This window comes from Euleptes europaea, chromosome 10, assembly GCF_029931775.1.
Source record: "Euleptes europaea isolate rEulEur1 chromosome 10, rEulEur1.hap1, whole genome shotgun sequence".
Lineage (NCBI taxonomy): Eukaryota > Metazoa > Chordata > Lepidosauria > Squamata > Sphaerodactylidae > Euleptes > Euleptes europaea.
In genome coordinates this window covers 74,170,456-74,193,569 of record NC_079321.1, presented here as the reverse complement: position 1 = coordinate 74,193,569, position 23,114 = coordinate 74,170,456, and the positions used below count along the sequence as shown (strand labels likewise).

Sequence of the window (23,114 nt, the reverse complement as noted above, 5' to 3'; positions counted from 1 at the left end):
CACTTCCATTCTAGGAGATTATCAGAGATTAATTATATACAGGGATACACAGACTGCAAATTCAAGATTTACCCTGCAATTTGTAATATTATACACCAATACCTAGGAGTGAATACCTGAAATGTCATTTTACTACACAGCTCTCTGGCACAAATCTAAGTTCAGAAAGGGTGAAAATTATCAGGATATGGAAATGGGACCTGGGATGAATGTTCAAAACAGTTTGAATAAAGCCACTATCATCCAGCAAACTTTGATCTAGGAACACCTGCATTCAAATCTTTATTTCACCTCAAATTTGTTGAATGTCCCATGGCAGGTCACTCATTCTTTCAGCCTCAATTCCCCCATCGGTAAAATGCGAAGTTCTATATTTACCTCCAGGGCTGAACAAAAACTCATAAAGCAAACATTTTCAAAACTTAATTGAAAAAAATGTAAAGTGGCAGTGTATACAAACAATGAGCAGCATTTTCTGAGGTTACATGAAAATCAACAATTCCATATCACTGACAAATCTTGGATGTTGGCCATTTTTCTCTTAACTTGATGGCACAAAAGGCACAAACACCTTTTCTCACCAACATTCAAAACCCAGCTTTGATTTTCACACAACTTCTGCAACATTTAGTCACAATGAACATGCACAATTCACCCACTACGTTATTTCAACAGCAAACCCCTATCTGGAAACAGGATTGCAGTAAGACGAATGTCTACTTCAAAACAAACAAAAACCCCTGGAATTTTGGGTCAAAAAAGTATTGTTTTAACAGAACAGTATAAATCTTGATCTTTATATTTTCTCATGCAGACCTCTCTTCTGTGAAGCCATAAATCAGGAACAATGCTAGCAAAAAAAAATAAAAAAGTCCAATCCAAACCCCACACAACATTCATCAGTTTCATATACTTTTAAAAGCCTATTAGAGGTTACTGCATTCTGTAAGCAACCAGGCACTTACTACAGCAAATTCTAAAATCAATAGTTATCCAGGTCTGACTGGATAACAGACAAGAACATTACACACACAAAGCTACTGTCTCAATTTACTAAAGGACTAACAGCATGTGGTAAGAATGTAAAGGGAAGCCCATAATCTATGAATGAACTGAGAAAAGCCTGTTAGCAAAAACCTTTGAGAACTCTGAAAAGCTCAGTTACAAATACATTCAACATAACCCTCAAATGAAAATATGACAATGTTCTCCAACTGGAAAGTATAAACTGCAAGATTTGGGGGTACATTTCAGACTGCATGGTTGGCTCAACACAAACAGCAAGGAGATACAACAAACCAAGAAACTAATAATTCAACTGGCTAGTTATTATGATTTTTAAAAATTATTACTTGACTAAAAAGTAGCATGGCACTATAGATTTGTATTCTAAAAGCACAGCTTACATTAAATTCCCGTAAGAGAAGAAAGCCCATTTAATGCCCACCATATCCTGGCCTACTTTTGCTGCTCACAGCTGTGTCATCTAATCCATAGCTCTGGTGAGCATGCTCACTTTGTACTTGTTCTCCATTTTGGTAGGGGTGGGAATGTGGCCTCTCTTCCTGAAGGTTGTAAAGTGCTTGCATTGAGGGCATGGCTTGGTGCTTGAGCCGATACGGCCAAGTTCTAGGAAGTACTTATACTTGATGATGTCATCATGTGGCAAGTGGTACAGTACAGTTGTTTCATCCAGATGTTCACTGCATTCTGTTATTGGACACTGGATGTCTGCTTGTCCCACCTGCACCTGCACAGAAACACAGAAGTGATGATTAAAAGTGTGTTGCCAAGAACACCGCATACTGTCTCTGTATAAAAGATTCAATATTTACCTTGTGAGTGCACACAACCAAATTCATATTACTTCCCTTTGTAATAGCATAAACTGTTACCATTATGAAGTTTGATTTCATTAAAAGTTCACTGAATATTTACGTGGCACAGAACACAAAATGTATCACTGAAAGGAAAACTCTTTCAACATTAGAATGCATGAACTTACAGAACACATTCTCATCTAAACCCACTCTAAAGAAGAGAAAGGAAAGACAATTATTCGCTATTTTGCTATTTTCATACATCAAGAAAATCACATGCTTTGACAGTGTTAACTCTGCACAGACTTGTGCCCTTGAATTATATTTTACCCCTTGAACAACAGGCAGTCAGACTAAGTTCTAAAAATTCCAAGACATCTACAGCTTTAAGGAAAGTCATGTAACTATTAACTTTAAATTGTGCAAGACAGAAAGGAACTGAGTTTTTAATATAAAAATACAATGAAATTAAGACAGTATACTCTTAAGGAGTTACCATGCATCCTACTGATCTAACTAGAATGGCAAGTCATGAACAGTTCAGGCGGACAGCTTGAAGCAGTCTCCTACACTCAGAAATGGTGAATGGGAGGAGGCACCACACAACTGGCAAAAAAGAGAAAAGTATGAAATGACTGACAGCATATTTCTTGTTTAGTAGAAAATTCTCACTCTGAAAATCCTGTAGGAAGGTATTCATTAGTATTTGACATCAGAGAGAGAGAGAGAGAGAAATTTTCTATGGCAAAAAAAAATCAGCTATTAACTAAGGTTGTCACTATTATTTTTATTGTGCACTCAAAACAAAGAAAAGGCAAAGAGTATATATGGGGGATGCAATGTTTTCCCATGCAGACCCACATCTTCTTAACTTCATTATAATAAAGCAGCAAGTGTTCCTGTATCATTCTATTGAAAAAGTGAAGAAATGCAAAAATCTATACTTTCCTTTCTGAAGTTACTAATTTTCTAGATAGTGAACTAAAAAAAGGGAGAGCCAAATTTGAAAACTGAACATGGAAATGTTAATGATAAAAATATGTCCTAGTTCAGCATCCCTTTAGAACAAGAAGGAAATGTGTCATATTGCGTAATCTTCTGAAATACACATTACACATTTTGCAGGGAACCTGGTATGTAAAACTTGTCAAGAGTGCAAAAACAACAACGAGTTGCACTTACCTGTAACGGTTGTTCATCAAGTGGTCTTCTGTGCAGGCATGCATTATGCTTGTTCAGGCCAACCACGGAGAACTGACTAGAGAGCTTTGAGAAGCTTCAGAGCGCATGGAGTGCTCCCCCTCCCCTCCGTCCCAGAATGACAGCAAGCTGGCTTCCCACCCAATGGTCACGTGACGGAGAGGGGAGGAGCGTTCCTCCCTCAGTTCTCCCTTCACCGCAGTGGAAGAACACAACAGCCTCTAAACAACAGCCCACAGCGGGGAAAGGAGGGAGGGTTGCAGGCCAGCACAAAAGACCACTCAATGAACAATAGTTACAGGTAAGTGCAACTCTGTTTTCATCTTCAAGGCTTCTGTGCAGTCCCGCATGGGAGAATAGCAAGCTCACCTACCATGGAGGCAGATGTGGGCTTGTCACCAAATTAAAAAACAACTCTCCCAAACAGCTGCTTCCCCCCTGGTATCCATATCTACAGGGCAATTCCAGACGAATGTGGATGAAGGACCAGATTGCCCCTTTATAGAAGTCTTGGAGATCTGTCATAGCAAGGAAAGCAGCGAAAAGGGACATGAGCCCTGGTGCAAGGAGGCTCTACATCAGGGGTGGGGAACCTTTTCCTGCCAAGGGCCATTTGCACATTTATGACATCATTCAGGGGCCATACCAGGTGTAGAACTCCCGGTGGGGGGGGGAGAGGCTAGGGTTACCAGGTCTCCAGCCACCACTTGGAGGTTGGCAACCCCAGGGGAGGCCACACAGAGAAGGCCTGCAGGGCACCCCTGCTCCCCCCCCTCCCAGGCGGGAGGGCAGCCAGCGGTGGGCCCGAGCAAACTAGGCACCAGGGGGGCACAGCCCACAGTCGATCGGCAAGGGAGGAAGGAAAACAGCGAAAGAGAAAAAGGGAGGGAGGGAGAAAGAGAGAGAATGGGAGAAAGAAATGGAGAGGGGGGGAGAAAGAAAATGACGGAGGGAAAGAAAGAAAAGGACAGAGGGAAACAAAGAAAGAGACAGAAAAAGAGGGAGAGAAAGGAGAAAGAGTGACAGAAAAAGAGAAAGAAAAGAGAGAAAAGCCTTCCTCCACACATACACACACACCCGCCGGCCCCGCACGACCAGGCCCCAGCCTCCCTGCCCCCCCCCCCACACACACACAGCAGCGCACGAAGCCCAACGCGACCGGGCCCCAGTCTCCATACCCTCTCCCCACAGAGTCCACAAAAGCCCCACCCCCCGAAGCCCGATCGGCTCCTGCATGCATGCTCTGCAGCCGGGAGCCGCTGGCGTCTTTCCCCCCCCTCGCTGCTCAACAGCCAACAGGCAGCGAGAGGGGCTTACAATGTGCCGCGGCGTTCCTGCACGCCGTGGCTGTATGGGGCAGCCTTGGGGGAAGCATCCCTCCCCTCCCTTCCCCTCTCGCTGACCAACAGCCGACAGTCGGCGAGAGGAGGTCCAAAGGGTGCCGCAGCGCCCCTGCAAACCGCGGCCCCAGGAACACCCTCGGGGAGGGCCGCCCTGCACCCCGCCTCCGCGGCAGGGCCCCGGAGCTCCCGAGGGCCACAAAAATGTCCTTGGGGGCCGCATACGGCCCCCGGGCCTGAGGTTCCCCATCCCTGCTCTACATGGAGTGGACAGTTTAGTACAGCATTGCTATAAGCACATCATTTTGCAGCATCCACCCACCCGGAAACAGTTTATGAGGAAGCTACTGCTTCAGTCTTCTATGCATCCTAAACCAGACCAATAGGTTGTTTTTCTGCTATACTGAAAACTGAATGAAATGGTCTTCCGGCACTGAGTGCATGAAGAGATTGCTCAGTTAGCGACTGAGGATTTGAAGAAAAAACATATTAGGCAATGACCTGAAACATGGAAATGGAACACTACCTTATGCCGAATTCCAAGCTAGGTAATACTACCTTAACCATATGGAAAGTGATAACAGTCACCCATCATTTTGGTTGAAATGATAGCAACCAGAAACTCCACCTTACAGGAGAAAAGAAAATCAGGTTAGACATTGCCATTGGACCGAAGGTTTTATGCATAATTGACAACAGTACTATATAACCCCCCAAAAAAAGAATACAGCATTAGCATAGGAAAATAGGCCATTTAGCAAACCAGTGCTGCAAATATGGAGTAAGAGATAATCAGGAAATGGGGGACTGAGATGACAGCCTGATGTGCTTGACAGAAGTAATAGCCAGGCCAGTATTATTTAATGAGTATGAGTTATGACACACCTCACATAACAGTGAAATATGAGATTGCAAGCCATCTTACCCTGATCATTCAAAAACCAAGCCCACTTGGCAGCATAAGACGGTTATGCGGGCGGTATGCATAACACCATAAACAACTTTTGCAACTCTAGCTGGGTCCCATCCGATGGTTAGGATAACCACGCCGCCCGATGTAATGAAGGGACATCATGGCAGAATAGGGGCCCTACTATGATCAGATCCTCTTCTTGAGGAAGTACCTCAAATCCCCATCAGAAGTAATCCAGAGTGGGAACAAAAAACATTGTGGCCACTAGGGAGCTATGAGCAACACTGCTGTCCTGCTTCTGTGGAGCCAGGGAAACAAAAAAGGCAACATCAGTAGAAACGTGACCAGTGAAACTGGAAATTATCCCCAAGGGCCCATGGCAGCCAGTGTCCCAGAGCAAAACAGAGACGTTTTGCATCAGCACTTGTGACAATAGGAGTCTATGAGGGAAAACATTATTCCCTAAAGAGGGAAAGCAGGGCACATAGAGTGAGGAACTACTTGTGGGTTGACGAAACCTGTCTGCCCAGGAAATCCATAACAGAGTAGACTTCTCCCACCACCTGGACGGCCGGAAAGGAAATGTTGCGTTGTGTGGTCCTTTGCCACAGCCGGAAGAACCTGGCACAGCAGGACAGGGACCTCCCCTTACATGCTATGGACATTTACACTGCCATACTGTGTGCACTCATGGAAGTGGCTGAAAACGTTATGAAATGGTACTTGATCGTTCTGACTTCCAATAGAGTAATGTGATCTCATGAGGGGAAGTATTTAGGTGCCTTTAAACAAGTGCTGTGAGACCCTCAGTACCCAGAGAGATCACAGCACAGCTCTGGATATAGGAAGACTGTGGCCTTGAAGTGGTATCAGCATAACACTCACCCTGTCAGACAGGACCTGTTCCACTAGTCTGGGAAGGAATGGAAACCAAAGGGATATGCAATAATCCCAACCCTACTAGGGGATGCAGACTTCAAACAATATTTTGTTTTATGGTTTTTAGTGTCCTTTTCAAAACCCTGTTTTGTAAATTCGGCTACTGGATGTCTATCAGCCTTAGACCGATGATCCACAATACACACAGAGGGGTATATTCCCCACTCTCAGAACCAAGATGAAAACCATTAGGTTTTTGTTTTTTGAATCCATTAGATAAATCCCCTAGGATCCAGTCCAGTAGCAATGGTGACCCAAAAGATTCCTTTTAAGAACTGATCTACGCTTGCAGATAAATCATGTAGAGACCAAAAGGCCATGGACCATTGAGCCACTAAGGGCGTGAACAAAAAAGCAGTAGAAGTAGCTGCCAAGAATGCCATCCTTTGAGCAGGTAGCAATTACACAAGATCAACTAGCAAACCTGAAGATGCACAGGGATCAGGAGGCTACAGACAGGCAAACCTGCAGGATTGGTAAAATGAATTGTCCAATAGCCAATAATCCAGTTACAGATCTAAAGCACCACCTGCTGATGGCAGGAAGCAAGTGCAACAGGCCTGTACCTGTAAACATACTAGGGCCAATTAACATAATTGTCCTTAGATTCAGGACTACAACCACAAAGGCCCCCAGGCAATAGAGGAAGGACGTCTGAAAAGGGAAGTATCCTGAAATTTGGGCACCTGTGGATCCATGTTAAGGAGTCTGAGGTCCGCTCAGGGTCCCTCATCAGCATTTTCCATATCCAAGATAAAAGTACATAGAGCACAAATTGTATGTCCCCAAATAAAGGGAGGCTAGGATAAGAAGGGGTTCAGTTGCATCGCAGCACAGGAACCTCAGCTGCAATGAACTCAGTACGGAAGGAACCAGGTGCCTTGGATGGTTAAGAGCACGATTCAGCACATAGAACTAACATACCCAGGAGTAGGCATTTAGTACCCTGTAGTCATGCCACCAGTTTGTCCCCGTATGAAAGGTTCGTGGGAGGTCAAACATCCTGTGAGTTGAGGAAGTCTCCCCTGATGCTGGGTAAATGCAACGTATACAAAAACTTACAAGAAAATGTACATAATTTTCTTAGAATAATTACAGTACTATCACTGAAAAGTGTTCTGCCCTTAAAGGGAAGATTCAGTGCTCCTGCCCAGTGTCAAAGGGGCAGCCCCAGCAACCCCAGAAAAAAATAGGACCCTGACCCATATTGAGATAGAAGTTTCCAGTAACCATCGACTAGGTGACGGATACTGTAAGAGGAATCCAGTATCCTCCCTTTAACTTTATATTGATTTTCCACCTTCTAACTGAAACCTTGGCTATAAAAAGAAGTAAGCCAAATGTATACCATATCGGTATTGCATAACACACCCCTCCACAGATCCGACTTCGGATCTAAGGGAGAGTATCAAATCTTCCAAGCCTATGCCATCCAGATTTACTGCTCTGAATAGAGCTGAAGGACCCCGTGGGTGAGACCAGCAGGATCTCTGATGGGTTCCATCAAATCGGGCTGCACATAAGATGAAGTGGCCCATGAGCCCTCCCTCCTTGACGTCAATGGGGATGTGTCAGTCAACTTCGGGATTGGTGGGAAGATGTTTGTCAAAGAGGGGATGAGTGTCCACGTACCCATGGAGGTGTCTGCATTCCACAGCAAGCAACCCAAGAGGAGGAGCAAAGATGGCTCTGGGGACATAAGGGGGGGACGGAACATGGCTGAGAAGTCTTCCCCACATGCTGGACAATGTTTTAGCCCAAGCCTGACACCTGCTTACCCCACCAGCGACGGTGATGCCTGACATTAAGGGAAGGGGGGGAGGGCTGCTACACCAAGCCTCTTCCCCAAGTCCAAATGGATGCCGCCTCGACAGCAATACCCATGGTCGATTGGAGGCAAACTCAACCCCACTCGTCTCAGTACCAAGGAGGAATCAGTGTATGACATCGATGAGAACCAAGCGGCAGTCGTGTTGGTGTGCCAGAGGCAAACCAGCATGGAGGGATTTTTCACCCAAAGGAGTAATAGACATTCCCATCTCTTTGGCATTGCTCGACCTTGAGACCTTCTCCCTGCACATCATGGGGGACTGATCCCCTAGTGCTGTAGACTAGCAGGCTTTCCTCGGAACCTGTTGACTTCAAGGTCTCATCCATGCATGTCACAGGGGACAGAGCCCCTAGTGCAACAGTAAAACAACTTACTGCGCAGCCTTTCGACTTCGAGGTCTCATCCAGTCACATCATGGGGGACGGAATCCCTAGTGCAACCATAAAATGGCTTTCTTGGAGCCTGCCGACTTAGAGGTCTCATAATGTCAGGAGCAGGCCATGAGGATGGTATGCGGTAGTGTGATTGTACTGCTTCCAGGTGCTGTTGTGCTATTCTGTCCAAGGCCAGTCTATGCCCCGTGTTTAGTCTTCATAGATTCCCATACTGTGGGAATCGCCAAGTACTCCTTCCTGCCTCCTGGAGGGGGGGGTTGCCTGGGTAACCGGTTATCTCCTTTTGCTCTTCCATATATGCTGTGTGCCTTGCCTTTGACCCTTACTAGTGTCCTTTTGAATATGGCTTCTGAAACTTGTCGATTCTACCCAATAAAACTGCTTTTGTGGATTGGTTGTCTGCTGAAGTGTTTAATGGGGCTGCAGGACTAGAGCTTACACATCCATGCACATCATGGGAGACAGAGCCCCTAGTGCAACAGTAAAACGGCTTTCTTGCAGCCTGTCAACTTCAAGGTCTCATCAATGCACGTCATGGGGGACGGAGCCCGTAGTGCTGCAGCATATCCAGTCTTTATCGAAGCCTTTCGGCTTTGCAATCTCTTCCATGCACGTCATGGGGGAAACTGAGCCCCTAGTGCATTAGTAAAGCCGGATTTCCTCACAGACATTCGAACTGGAGACTGGGAGCCATGGCGCCATGGTGATATCAGAGTAGGTTACAAGTCTGTTCGTCTTTTTGACAGGGGTCTTTGAAGTGAACACCAACTTCTTATGAAGAAACACTGACCACTTTTAGTGATTTCTCTCACAACACAGCCTGAACGACTTGTTAAAAATGAGAGGGTGACAAGATGAAATACATATCTGAAACAGAACAAACCATTAATTTGTGCCCTACTCATTCTGCATTTGGCAGAATTGTTAAATTAAGCCATACTGGCAAAACAGAAATCAAATGCTGAGGAGAAAACTTTTCTGAGACAGAAGACACGAATCTCTCAAACAGAACAACCATAATTATTTTGTGCCATGCACAGACAAAAATAGACAGAAGTAGAGATGTAAAATTAAACAAACAGAAATTTTGGGAAGAACTCCAACATATGTAATACTTACTTCCTATCAAATCTAAACTGTTACTCATTGATCATAAACTGCATTCTTTATAGCTTAGTCAGCATATAAAATAGTATTATTTGGCATATTTATGGAATTCAAAAGTATTAAAGCTTTATTTTCTGTAAGAAAAACTGCAAGTATACCCAATACTTAAGAAAGAGTTGCTGTACCCTATGTTACTGTAGTACACATATTTTTTAATTCTGCCATCTGGGAGGCAGGAGAAAACAGAAAATGAATTCTGTACAAAAAACAAAAGCAAGTACTTTGGTTCTTGTAGGTTATCCGGGCTGTGTAACCGTGGTCTTGGAATTTTCTTTCCTGACGTTTCGCCAGCAACTGTGGCAGGCATCCTGCCACAGTTGCTGGCGAAACGTCAGGAAAGAAAATTCCAAGACCACGGTTACACAGCCCGGATAACCTACAAGAACCAATGAACTCTGACCGTGAAAGCCTTCGACAAAAGCAAGTACTATTTGGACAGAAACTCTCTCAGAGTGTCACAATCGGTAGGACTGCCACCATGTTTTGATATTACCTCTATCACACTGAATTTAATAATGTGTTATCAAACATATTATTGCATATTGTTACCATAATTATTACATTTAAACAAAAAAACCTGAAAATACATCTATAGTATATGAGGGTTCCCCCCACCCATGTTCCCCATAGGAAAAAACTGAAAAAGCCCTCAAACTGTTTCATTCTATACCAGGGGTGTAAAACACGCGGCCCGCGGGCCAAAAGCAGCCCCATGGGCTTCCATCTGGTCCACAAGGCAGCCAGCCCCCCTCCCCTTTTTAGGCTTCCTGGGGCTGCTCCGGCCCACGAGCACAGCCAGCCGCCTTCCGCCATCATTTCTGAGCTTCCCAGAAACTGAAGATCGTGCTGTCTCCCCACTGGGAGGCAGCACAATCTTTAGTCCCTCCCTGCCCCAACCAAGCTCCCACGTGGAGCTTGCCTGGGGTGGAGGTGGGGAAACTGAAGATCATACTGTCTCCTGGCCAGGAGGTAGAGCAATCTTCATTCCCTCCCACGTGGAGCTTGACTGGGGGGGGGGGCTGAAGTTGTTCACTCCTTCCCCTCTCCAGCCCAGAGGGACCTGTGCGTATGAGTGAGTGAGTGTGTGAAGTGCCGTGAAGTCGCTTCCAACTCATGGTGACCCTATGAATCAATGTCCCCCAAAATGTCCTATCCTTAACAGCCTTGCTCAGGCGTTGCAAACTGAGGGCTGTGGCTTGCTTTGTAGAATCAATCCATCTCTTGTTGGGTCTTCCTCTTTTCCTGCTGCCTTCAACATTTCCTAGCATGATTGCCTTTTCCAGTGACTCTTGTCTTCTCATAATGTGTTCAAAGTAGGACAGCTTCAGTTTAGTAATTTTAGCTTCTAAGGTTAGTTCCGACTTGATTTGATCTATAACCCACTGATTTGTTTTTTTGATAGTCCACTGTATCCGTAACACTCTCCTCCAACACCCTAAATGTGTATTTCCTAAATATGCATTCCCCTCCCTACATTGAACTGCTCAAATTATGCAGCAAGATGAGCAGCTTCCTGCTCACCAAGTGTAAACCTCAGCAGCTGCAGCTCTAGAGCAACTTGTGAGGGTCAGGACTAAGTGAGCAAGATGCTGATCTCCTAACCTCAAGCCTCAGCCAATCTTGCACTGCTGCTCTACAGGCAGAAAGAGCTTCCCAAACGTTAATTCTCCATGCAATTCCTAAAACAAACAAGGGGATGTACTAAAAGGAATGACAGGATTGCCCACTGGAAACAATGGGAGAGGCTTGCAGGCCCATTGGAGATAATGGGATCCAGGAATGCCAGTTGACTTGCATGGGCTCCATTGAAATACATTACAGCCCAAAAATGTTGCAAAGAAATGTAGAATGGATTTTCCATTAAAGTCTCAGGGCCCAAACAGACTACTCTGGAACTGGAATGACAGGTCGCAGAGTGGAATGACAACCTCTGGGTAGCAGAAGCGTTCTGGGACAGCACCTAAGAGTAGCAGCACCTAGGAGTAGCAGAAGTGATCTGGGACTAGAATGACAGGTCAGGAGTGGAATGACAGCCACTGGGAGTAGCAGAAGTGTTCGGGAATGGAATGACAGCCCCTCGGAGCAGCAGAAGTGTTCTGGGACTGGAATGACAGGTTGCAGAGTGAAATGACAGCCCCTGGGAGTAGCAGAAGTGTTCAGGAATGAAATGACAGCTCCAATTTGGAATGACAGCCCCTCAGAGTAGCAGAAGTGTTCTGGGACTAGAATGACAGTCCCAGAATGCGTCTGCTACTCCCAGGGGCTGTCATTCCACTCTGTGACATGTCATTCCAGTCCCAGAGCACAAATTCTGTTCCCAGGCAGCCACCCCCCAATCCAGATCAAATTTAATGCCAGGGACCAGAGATATAAACTGTACAGAAGACACAGGCAAAGCCAATTAATGATATTATTTTTTACTTAAAATACAAACATGCTTAAAACAATAACAAAAATAATATCATTAATTGACTTTGCCTGTGTCTTCCATGAAGTTCGTATCTCTGGTACCTGGCACTACATTTTATGGTATTTATTTATTTATTTATTTGGTACACATGGCCCAGCCCAACCTATTGACATTTATGTCATATCCGGCCCTCATAACAAATGAGTTCGACACCCCTGTTCTATACCTTCTGAGTGAGAAAAAACTTTCCTTAAGAAGTATTTTACTCATTATATAAGATAAATATCTCAAAGGCTTTTTTTTCAGTGCTCCCCCAAATATTCTGATTTTTCCATTGGAAAAATGGAAATACTGTGGACAAAAAAAAAACAGGAAACATGTTACCCCCAATTTTTCCAAACCCTCACATCTCTAGTCAGGAGATAAGTTACCAATTGCCTGGAGAAAAAAATCCACTGCCCCTTTAACAGAAGCTTTAATTGGATGTTACTTACCAACTGACATTATTTACCTGCATGCCATTAAAAGCTTCAGTCATTCATCTGTACAAATTAAGCCTCTAGGGCAGGGAATTTTTTCTCCAGGCCTGTTGGCAACCCTAACACAGGCCTACAATGAACAACATTGCAAAAGGAGGAGATTATACACATAGTTGGGTCTGGTCATTGTGGAGGCTCAATTTGTGGATCTCATGCCATTTATAGCCAAGTTAGTGTAGCCTTGGACTTGATTGTTGGAGCATCTCAGCATTAAACATTTACACTTGTTCTGCAGTATCTTTAGCAGCAGCATACAATGCCAGCAGACAGCAATGTGCCAGAGGTCAATAGTGTTCTTTTAGTGCACACTTCATATCACATTAATTTAGAAAGCAATACATTGTTCCATGCCAAAACAGCAAGATGCCTTGAAAACAACTCTGCAGCTTTTAAAATTTTTATTTCACCCTGCTTTACATAAACTATTTATGGCAATTAAATTTTACTATGTTAAATTCGGTATCAGTAGTTCAGTGATATATGTAAAACGATCCCAGGAATTATATGTAGATACACTAAGGTGATCAGTCCTTCTGGAACGGAGAAAGGTCAGTCATAAACACCATCAAAAACTCCATGTCCACTCCTCTCTTAAAGCCTTCCAAGTTGGAAGCCATCCCCACATCCTGGGGCAGGGAGTTCCACCATTTAACTGTGCTTATGTGTTGTGTGAAGAAACACTTCCTTTTATCTGTTTTGAATCTCTCACCCTCCAGCTTCAGCAGATGACCCCGCATTCTACTATTCTGAGAGAGGGAGAAAAGCTTCTCCCTGTCCACTCTCTCCTTATCATGCATAATTTTATAGACCTCTATCATCTTCCCTTAACCGCCTTCTTTCCAAGCTAAACAACCCTAAGCGATTTAACCACTCCTCATAGGGCAGTTGCTCTACTCCCCTGATCATTTTGGTTGCTCTTTTCTGCACCTTCTCAAGCTCTTAAATATCCTTTTTGAGATGGGGTGACCAGAACTGTACGCAGTATTCCAAGTGCGGTCTCACCATAGATTGTACAAGGCCAGTATGAGAGCAGCAGTTTTATTCTCTATTCCTTGTCTACTTATGGCCAGCATGGCATTTGCCTTTTTCACAGCAGCCGCACACTTGGTGGACATCTTCATCGAGCTATCCACTACCACCCCAAGATCCCTTTCTTGGTCTGTCGCTGCTAGCACAGATCCCAACAGTGTATATGTGGGATTTTTTGCCCCAACATGAATCACTTTACATTTGCTCACAAGATCCCAACAGTGTATATGTGGGATTTTTTGCCCCAACATGCATCACTTTACACTTGCTCACATTGAATCTCATTTGCCATTTTAATGCCCATTCCTCCAGTTTGAAGAGATTCTTTGGAGCTCTTCACAATCCGATTTTTTTTTAACCACCCTAAATAATTTTGTGTCATCTGCAAACTTGGCCACCTCGCTGTTCACCCCCAACTCCAGGTCACTGATGAACAGGTTGAAAAGCACCAGTCCCAACATAGAACCATGAGGAACCCCACTGCTCACATCCCTCCATTGTGAGAACTGACCATTGATTCCTACTCTACTTCCTATTTTTCAGCCATCTCTCAATCCATAACAGGACTTGTCCTCTTATCCCAGGACTATGAAGTTTGCTTAGCAGTCTTTGGCGGGGGACTTTGTCAAAAGCCTTTTGGAAATCCAAATACACAATGTCAGGAAGAGGATGTTTTTTGTGAGGGCTGAAAGGACCACGTTGAGACGCCAGGTTGGAAATCTGTGGATGACCGGAGGGTTGGATTGAGAGACCCCAATCAGGAAAGCCTTGACTTGTGGATGGCTGGACAGGGGAAAACTATCCAGAATTGGGATGACAATAATATAGCCTCAACCTGCTTGTGTAATGTAGCTGCCTGAACAGGAAGGTGAGCATCCTAGGGAAGTCAATGGAGGTGGGATTAATGGCTTTCCACCACCAGAGAAAGGGCTTCCAAGTATAATCATAGATTCTCCTAGTGGAGGGGCGTCTTGCTGCTAGAATTGTGGAGATGGCGTCATCTCTCAGACCAAGTTGAACTAACCTGAGCTGCTCCATGTCCAGGTGATTAGTTTGAACCATCCCGAGTCGGGGTGGATAATGGGCCCCTGGTGAAGAAAGTCGTGGAGTACCGGAAGCTACCAAAGTCTCCGAAGGGACATCTCCATCAGAGCGGAATACCAGGGGCTGCATGGCCAGTTCAGGGCTATTAGCACTACTTTGGCCCTCTCATCTCGAATCTTCCTGAAGACTCTTGGTAAGATAGGAAGAGATGGAAACACGTACAGTGTGCCCGGCGGCCAAGGGAACAGGAGAGCATCAATCTGTTCTGCTTGAGGATGATGGAAGCAAGAGAGAAATTCGCTGAGCTGATAGTTCTGAGCTGATGCAAAGAGACCCACCTCTAAAGGGCCAAAATATAATATCATCTGGAAGGCTAGTGGGCATAGCGCCCATTTCTCCTCATCGATTGAGCGTCTGTTCAGCCTGTCAGCCTGGCCGTTTATAGAGAACCCTGGATATGCTTGGCGCAGAGAAACTTCAGATTTTTCTCCACCCTGTAAAGGATCCTCTTAGCTTGACGATGAAGTGTTGACAACTTGGACCCACCCTGTTTGTTGAAATAGGCCTTGGTCACAACCTTGTCCATTCAGCCCAGGACATGTTGGTTCCACAAGAAAGGCTTGAATCTTAGACGGGCTATGTGTACTGCCCTCAATTCTAGCAGGTTGACATGTAGTGTTCTTTCTGCTATGGTCCACGAGCCTTTACTAAAGTTGGGGCCCGCAGTGGGGCCCCCATCCCTCCAGCGAGGCATCTGTGAAGACCTAAATGGGACCTTGATGAAGACCAGGCCTCTTGAAAGATTGTCTGTGTTGATCCACCAGAGGAGGCTCTTCCGCACTTGAGGAGGTATGGTGATGGTCTTGTCATCTTTGAGGATAATGTGCAGCTGATGGGGCTGCAGGAGCCATTGAAGCCTGGAGGCGAGGCCACATAATAGATGGTATGTAATATATCATAAGACCCTGCAGGCGAGCCAGGGACATGAGGTGGGCCTGACAGGCCTTGATGATGGAATTTGCCAGTGAGGAGCTCTTTTTTGCTTTGTCCTCTGAGATGAATAGTGTGTCTGTGGTGGCTAGGTGCTGGATTAGCTGAAGAGGGACTACCTGGCTCTTGTCTCAATTGACGAGATAGCCATAGTCCTCTAGAATGAAGATTGCCCTGGAGATGTGAATGGATGACAATTGGCTGGACAGTGCACAAATAAGAAGGTCCTCCGGGTAGGGGTTGATCTGGATCCCTTCCCTTCTTAGAGACACCACCAGGGTGCCCAGGACCTTTGAGAAGACTCTCGGCACTGAACCCAGGCCAAAGGGGAGGACCCTGAACTATAGGTGGTGGTCCACGTATGCGACTCTCAGAAACATTTGATGTGCCTTGTGTATCAAATATGTAGATAGGCCTCCTTTAGATCTATGGAAGTAATGAACAACCCGTGGCACAGGGCCTCCACTATGGAATGGAGGGTCTCCATTCTGAAATGTTTTGCCTGCCCGTACTGGTTGATGTCCTTTAAGTGTAGGATAGACCTCCATTCCCCGTTCTTTTTCGGGACAGTGAAAAAGTTTGAGTACACCCCGGAGAAGCATTACGCAGGGGGTACAGCTTCTATGGCCCCAATCTGTGTCAGATGGTTGATGGCTTCCAGAGTTCTTGTGTGCTTTGAGTGCGAGTGAGACCTTGGGGATGGAACAAACCAGTCTTGAGGAGTAGCCTTTAGTTTGATGAGGTAGCCATGCTCTATGAGCTGGGATAGTGACCACTGAGGAAGGAAGTGCTGCAGCCTCCCTCCCACAGGTGCATGTCTGGCGTCACTGCTTCCTGGGCCTGGAGAACTTGTCTCCTTTGTCACCTTGGAACTGCTGGTGTTGTGGAGGGTGGTTGAAGCGACATGGGTAGTGAAAGGTTGCCGGTCCAAGAGGGATGTCTGAAATTCTGTCTGAAGCGTGAAAGCATTATGGGCAGAACTGAAGGTGTTCGGAGTGCTCTTGCCTTCCTTTCTGTTGTGCCTTGGCATCGTATGCTTCTTGTCCTTCGTCTTGGCCAATATTTTGTCCAGGCTATCTCCGAATAGCTTACCTTCCTGTGTCAGAGATATGCTAAGAGGATAGATTTAGATTTAAAGTCGGCTTGGCATGCCCTTAGCCCCAGTGCCCTGTGGATGGCAGCATTAGCCACTACTGACCAGGCTGAAAAAGAGAGGACATCAAGAGATGTGTCAGCTAAGAAGGAGGAGGCCTTAATCACCCTTCCTAAACCCTCTGTAACCCTCCTATCTGCCCCAGAAAGCAACTGGGAGAGTTTGGTCCAGGCCAGGGAGGCTCTGGCGATGATGGCCACAGTGGCGGTAGCCTGAATGGCCAGAGTGAACACCTCATGTACCTTCCTGGAAAGGAATTCTGACTTGCGGTCCAGCTGATCCCTGATGGATCCCACCCTGTTTTCTGCTAAAAGATCAGAGGATTGGAGAGCTGCCATCGGAGCGTTCACCACAGGGAGCTTTAGGAGCTCTTTGGCAAAAGAGGTCATATCATACAGATTCCTAGTGGCTGCAGAAAACTGCCTGTTGGAAAGGGGTCTGTCCCATTCTGTTCTAATAAGCCTCTCAAAATATTCAGGTAAAGGGACCTTTTCATTTTGTGGGTTGACCCTAGGGAAATAAGCTTTGGTCCCCTTGGGCCAGACCTTGGGTTTGGACTCTTCCAGGGGATCAGGCTCCTCCGTTAGTGCAAGGGCAATTAGGGCCTTAGAAAGGAGGGATTGGTGAAAATAATCTGATCTGATTTTCGCCCTCTAGAGGAGACTCATCAGCTTCGGAGATGCATTCTCCTTCCTCTCTATCACCTTCATCCAAATCAGGATAGAGGATGGCAAAATCATCCATTTGAATATGCTCAGGCTGAGTGTACACAGACTTCATGGCAGCTTTGGTGGGCCAGGACTTGCCTGTATCTGCATGACTGCAACAGGCTCCCCTTTGTAATGAGAATAAGTAGGAGAGCTGCCCTGGGAGGAAGCGGGCCCCGAGCAAGATTGGAGGAACCAAGAGAGGCTGCACACGCATGGCCAGAGCTCTTTCTATCATGACTGCCACCTATTCGTAAGTGATCACTCTCCCTCCCATGCCTCCACCAATCGGGAGAGGGGTACATTACCCTCAGACGTCTTCTCATTGCAGCGAGATGTGCCAGGCACAGGCTCTTCCTCTGGCTGTTGAGGTGAGGGAAGGCCATGCAGTGCTGCAGCAGAGCTCTTCTTTAGGCCCTGCAGCCTTTTCACACCTTTTTTGTTAGGCACGTTGGGGCCGTGCCTTTTCATGGCCCCCGTCTTTTTTGCCGTGGCCGGCTTTTTGGCTCCGACGACACCCGGCTCCCTCCACTCTGTGAGACCGCCTGAGCGGGCTGACAGAGAGACCTTCGCTTTGTAGGGCTCTTTGGGGGCGCAGGGTGGGATCTTGATCCCCCTGCAACAAAAAAATGTCCTCTTCTTGTTTGGCAAAAGCCCCTGATGCCATCTTGGCCGGGGAAAGACTTTCTCACAGAAGAGAAGAAAGATGAAGAAAGAGGGTGTGTGTGTGTTGTTGCTGTTGTTTTAAGTAGAAAAGAATAGAGAAATGAATATAGAAAGGATAGGAGTAGAGAAGAATATTTCCCCTAAGCTAATGCAGAAATTAACAGCAGAGCTCTGCTATGGACGTGCACTCCCCAGCAAGGCAGGAGGGAAACTGGAAGCGGTGTGTTATTCCTGCACGGAGACGGGAAGTAGAATTCTAGTCCTGCCTCCCCTAGCAATGGACGGGAATAATCCAAGCTTGCAAGATGCTCTTCCCTCAGAGGGGGAATCAAAAATCATTTTTGTAACTGGAAAATAAAATATCTATAGTACTTCCTAGTGCATTTAAGATGCAGTACAGCATAAAAACATCAGACATGATCCCCTGATATTGCTCACACTGACTTCCTTAACCTGCACAAAAAGGAAGATGGGAAATTTCAAAGACTGTGAACTAAGACTACTTTCCTCACTGCCTTCACATGCAAACCTTCCCGCTAATCACAGCAGACTGAGAATAAAGATGCAAGGATCTTGTGCTAGAGCTGTTCATATAAAAATGTTTAGAAATGAAATAATACAATAATAATTGCATGCTATCAATTCAAAACTGGCTCACGGCAACCCCAGGACTATGAGGTTTTCAAGACAAGGGATAAGCAGAGGTGGTTTCTATTGCCTGCATAGCAACCCCAGAGTTTCTTGGTGGTCTCCCATCAAAGTACTAACCATGGTCAACCTTGCTTAGTTTCCAAACTCTGACAAGAACAAGCTAGTCAGCGCTATTCAAAATACATATATAAAATCAAACTCTTACATAGCTTTAAATGCTCTCCAGTACAGCTTATGCAGGCATTTTCCCCTCTTGCTAGTGCCTCGGTTTCCTTTAATCTGCCGTAACATTTGGAGAACACAACTGTTTTTTTAAAAATCTCCTTGGCACTCACTTCAAATTGTTTCCCTATAGCTAAACCAACGGTACAATCAGCAGTTCTGGAGAAGAACTGCCTTAGCGTATAATTGAACAAACTGATGCAATTTGACAAGAATGGACCATGTCATATATTCAATGCTCCAACATTTTTGCTGAATAGCTGGAAGAGTAAAAAGGGTTGTCTTGTCACAGCCCCCCTACAATTTACTATTATTCAATACAAGCCATATATAGTACACAAATCAAGCCTCAAAAGGCATACAAAAAATAAGTTGAGGGAAAGCTAAACCGCTACCCTCGAAACTGAATGAATTCAACTTGATTTTTCAAGTTATCACAACAAAATATGCTGTTTTTCATTTTAAAATATCAAATTGGATAATGCTGGCTTGTAAAACAACCATTCTTCTGACCATCTCTGATAAACGAGAATTGAGCAATGACAAACAGGTTTCCCTTTTGGCCTTAAAGAACTACAGTATTAGCTCTATAAGAACCTGAATGCCAGGTCTCTCTACCATACACGTCCAAGGAAAGGAAAATAGTCCTATGCCCCACCTCTAGAACAAACCTATGTTCTAGAGCAGGGGTCCCCAATGTGGTGCCTGTGGGTGCCACGGCACCCGCCAACATCTTTCCTGGTGCCCACCTAGGGACTTTAAAAAGTGGGTGGGGCTTTTCCCCAGCAAGGCTTCTGATTGGCTGTGAAGATTTTTTAAAAGTTGCTTTGGCAGTAGCCACCACCACAGCACAAGGATCTTCACTGTGTGACTGAAAATAAGCAGCAGCATCCATTTTGTGGCGGGCTCCACCACCTGCAGCAGCCATTTTGTGGCTGCATCCACTATGCTGTGTCAGCATTCCAAAGGTGCCCGCAGGCTCAAAAAGGTTGGAGACCCTGGCCCTAGAGGCTTTGTTACATGAACACACGAAGCTGCATGATACTGAATCAGACTCTTGGTCCATCAAAGTCAGTATTTTCTACTCAGACCAGCAGCGGCTCTCCAGGGTCTCAGGCTGAGGTCTTTCACATCACCTACTTGCCTAGTCGCTTTAACTGGAGATGCGGGGGATTGAACCTGGGACCTTCTGCATGCCAAGCAGATGCTCTACCACTGAGCCATGGCTCATAGGTAGCCATAGCTGTTTCCATTCGATTTTAGCATATTGCGGTTTTATTTTCCACAATATAAGCTCCCTGGGATATAGTGATTTAGAGCATAGGTAGAAATATTTTGAACAAATTACCTGTCTATAAATGATGGCTGATTTTTGTACAACCTTAGATTTACATCCTTCCACCCTGCAATTACAAACAAACAAACACACACTCACAGAGGCACAAACTGCTAACTCATCAAACATTTTGCTAACTCACTAAATATTTATCTGTATGTCATAGTATACCTTGACTTATACTGTCATGGATTTGATAATCTAATTGGACTGAACTGTTACTCTGTCGAAGAAAAGTACTAAGTCCAAGCTTGAAACAGCCCGCTTCCATTATTCTCGTACATCCAAAGCCAGCAATTTATAACATGGACCGCTTGAAAATGGTACTCACCACATCATTTATCCCACAGAGAAACAAGACCCCCATGAAAAGCACAAAATACCTTCCATTGTAAGCAGCAGTAATTTCATGCTTCAGAAGTGCTTTCTAAATTTAGCAGCTGACCCATTCACTGAACCTCTGCACACAAATATTCTGTCAACACTTACTACCACAAAATGACCAAACTGCACAGTCAATTTTCTGTGACATCATTGCCTGCACTCTGAGCTAGTCATCCTTTTCCAGCTACAACAGGGGTGGGGAACCTTTTTCCTGCCAAGGGCCATTTGCACATTTATGACATCATTCAGGGGCCATACCAGGTGTAGATCTCCCGGGGGGGGGGGGAAGAGGCGAGGGTTGCCAGGTCTCCAGCCACCACCTGGAGGTTACAATTTACAAGTGAAACTTGGATTGCAATAATACTTAGTCAATAAGAAAGCAATCACTATGGCTATTTATAACAAACCAATGATAACATTAGCTTATAAATTCAATGTCTGATTTATCTTGTTGTTTCTTCACAAAGATAGAAATTATACAAAATATCATATAACAAACAATATAACAAACAAAACAGGCTTCCGGTAATTTTCCTGTTTCATATAATCTTTCATCAGTTGGTAAGTATAGTTTTGAAAAAATTATAGTTCATTAATCCTCTGTTTCTTCTTTTTTTCAGATTCTTTACTGAAGAGTTGCTGAGGATTATTATTGCACAATGGCGATCCCACGTTGTATCTCTTAATTCTAAATAAAATATTTTCCAAAAGGCTATCATTGGAATTCATTATACATCAAAACATGCCACAAAACAAAATTAATTACAAATTATACTTACAGACAACTTTTTCCACATCTTACATCCTTATATACCAATCATGTGGTGAGTATTCTTATATCATGTTGGGATATAGTAGAGGGAGAGGGTGCGATATTTATACAAGACGCTCCTGTGCAGCGTTTTACAATGAGAGATCACAGAAAGGCAGAATAATCGCACGCCGAGTTCAATCCATTGGGGGCCATTGTATTAAACATTGTAATAAAGTGAGCCTCTCTTTGGTGGAGAATCCTGTCTATATTTTCCTTATGAAACCGTTTTTTCCGATATTGCCATAAGGCAAAAAACCTAAGGTCAGTGTCATTATGTTTTGCCTGTTTAAAGTGCGCCACGATCGGAGCTTCTAACACGGAATTGCGTATCCTCGATCGGTGCTCTCCGATCCGTATTTTCAAGGATCGACTCGTCTTGCCTATGTACATAAATTCGCAAGAACATAGAACGGCATAGATAACATTTTCTGAAGTGCAATTCGTATATGACTTAATTTCAAATGTAAAACCCGTTTTCACATAAGTAAAGCTCTTAACAGGAAGCGCATATGGACACATAGTGCAAGATCCACATCGATAGTGGCCTGTCCTATTAATTACAATAGGCCGATCAATTCTATCGGTGTGCACAAGTTGGTCCTTGAGGGACATGGTTCTTCTATACCCTAATAGGGGTGGTTCAGAGCAGTCAGGCAAGGAGGCAATAATATGCCAATGTTTATGGATAATTTTCCGAATACCACTCACCAAGGGAGTGTACTGAAAAGATGAAGTCAATTTGGGAACAGCTTTCTTGGAATGAATGAACATCTGTTCCCGTGGCTGTGCATCTGCTCTTTTTTTAGCTGAGTCAATTAAAGCCATAGGATACCCCCTTCTCATAAGAGCACGTTTTAGCGAGGAGGCAGCCATATCAAAATCTCTGTTATTAGTTGAGTTTCTTTTTAATCTCAACATTTGACTGTATGGCAAATTATGTTTCAGATGGCCTGGATGATTGGAGTTAAAATGTAAAAGGGCCATTCGATCCATTGGTTTTTTATATGGGGACAGCCAAATTTTACCATCAACATTCTTGTGTATATTGACATCCAAGAAATTAATACAATTATAATGATATTTACATTCAAATTTGATATTGGAATCAGTCTGATTAAGTTTGTCAACCATGATATTATAATTATCCTTACTGTCTATACACATCACCAGATCATCCACAAATCTTGAGTAGAAAAAAACATGTTGTTTAAAAAAAAAGCATCTGAAAGTAAATACTTCTGTTCGAATGCTACCATATAAATATTTGCCACAGAGGGGGCTACAGCCGAGCCCATAGCCACCCCCTTGACCTGTTTGTAAATTTGTTCCTTGAACCTGAAGTAATTATTCTCAAATAATAAATCTATTAAATTCATTAAGAAATGGGTAGGTGGATGTTTATCTTCTCGAGATTCCAACTTGGCTTCAATAATTGCTCTAACCTCAGGGAGAGGGATGTTTGTATATAAGGAGACCACATCAAAAGTGGCTAAAATAGTATCTCCAGGTACCGTAGCACCTTCAATCTTCCTTATAAAATCCCCAGTGTCCAAAATATACGATG

General features: G+C 44.6%; 1 protein-coding gene across 1 annotated transcript in view; it reads right to left on the bottom strand.

Annotated features, from left to right (window-relative positions):
- The window catches only part of RNF217 (ring finger protein 217), a 73,571-nt gene that overhangs the window by 36,864 nt on the left and 13,593 nt on the right, over positions 1-23,114 (bottom strand). The window contains exon 2 of the mRNA XM_056856222.1: positions 1,517-1,750. Coding sequence (XP_056712200.1) covers positions 1,517-1,750 — 234 coding nt within the window. The remainder of the gene's footprint in view (positions 1-1,516; positions 1,751-23,114) is intronic.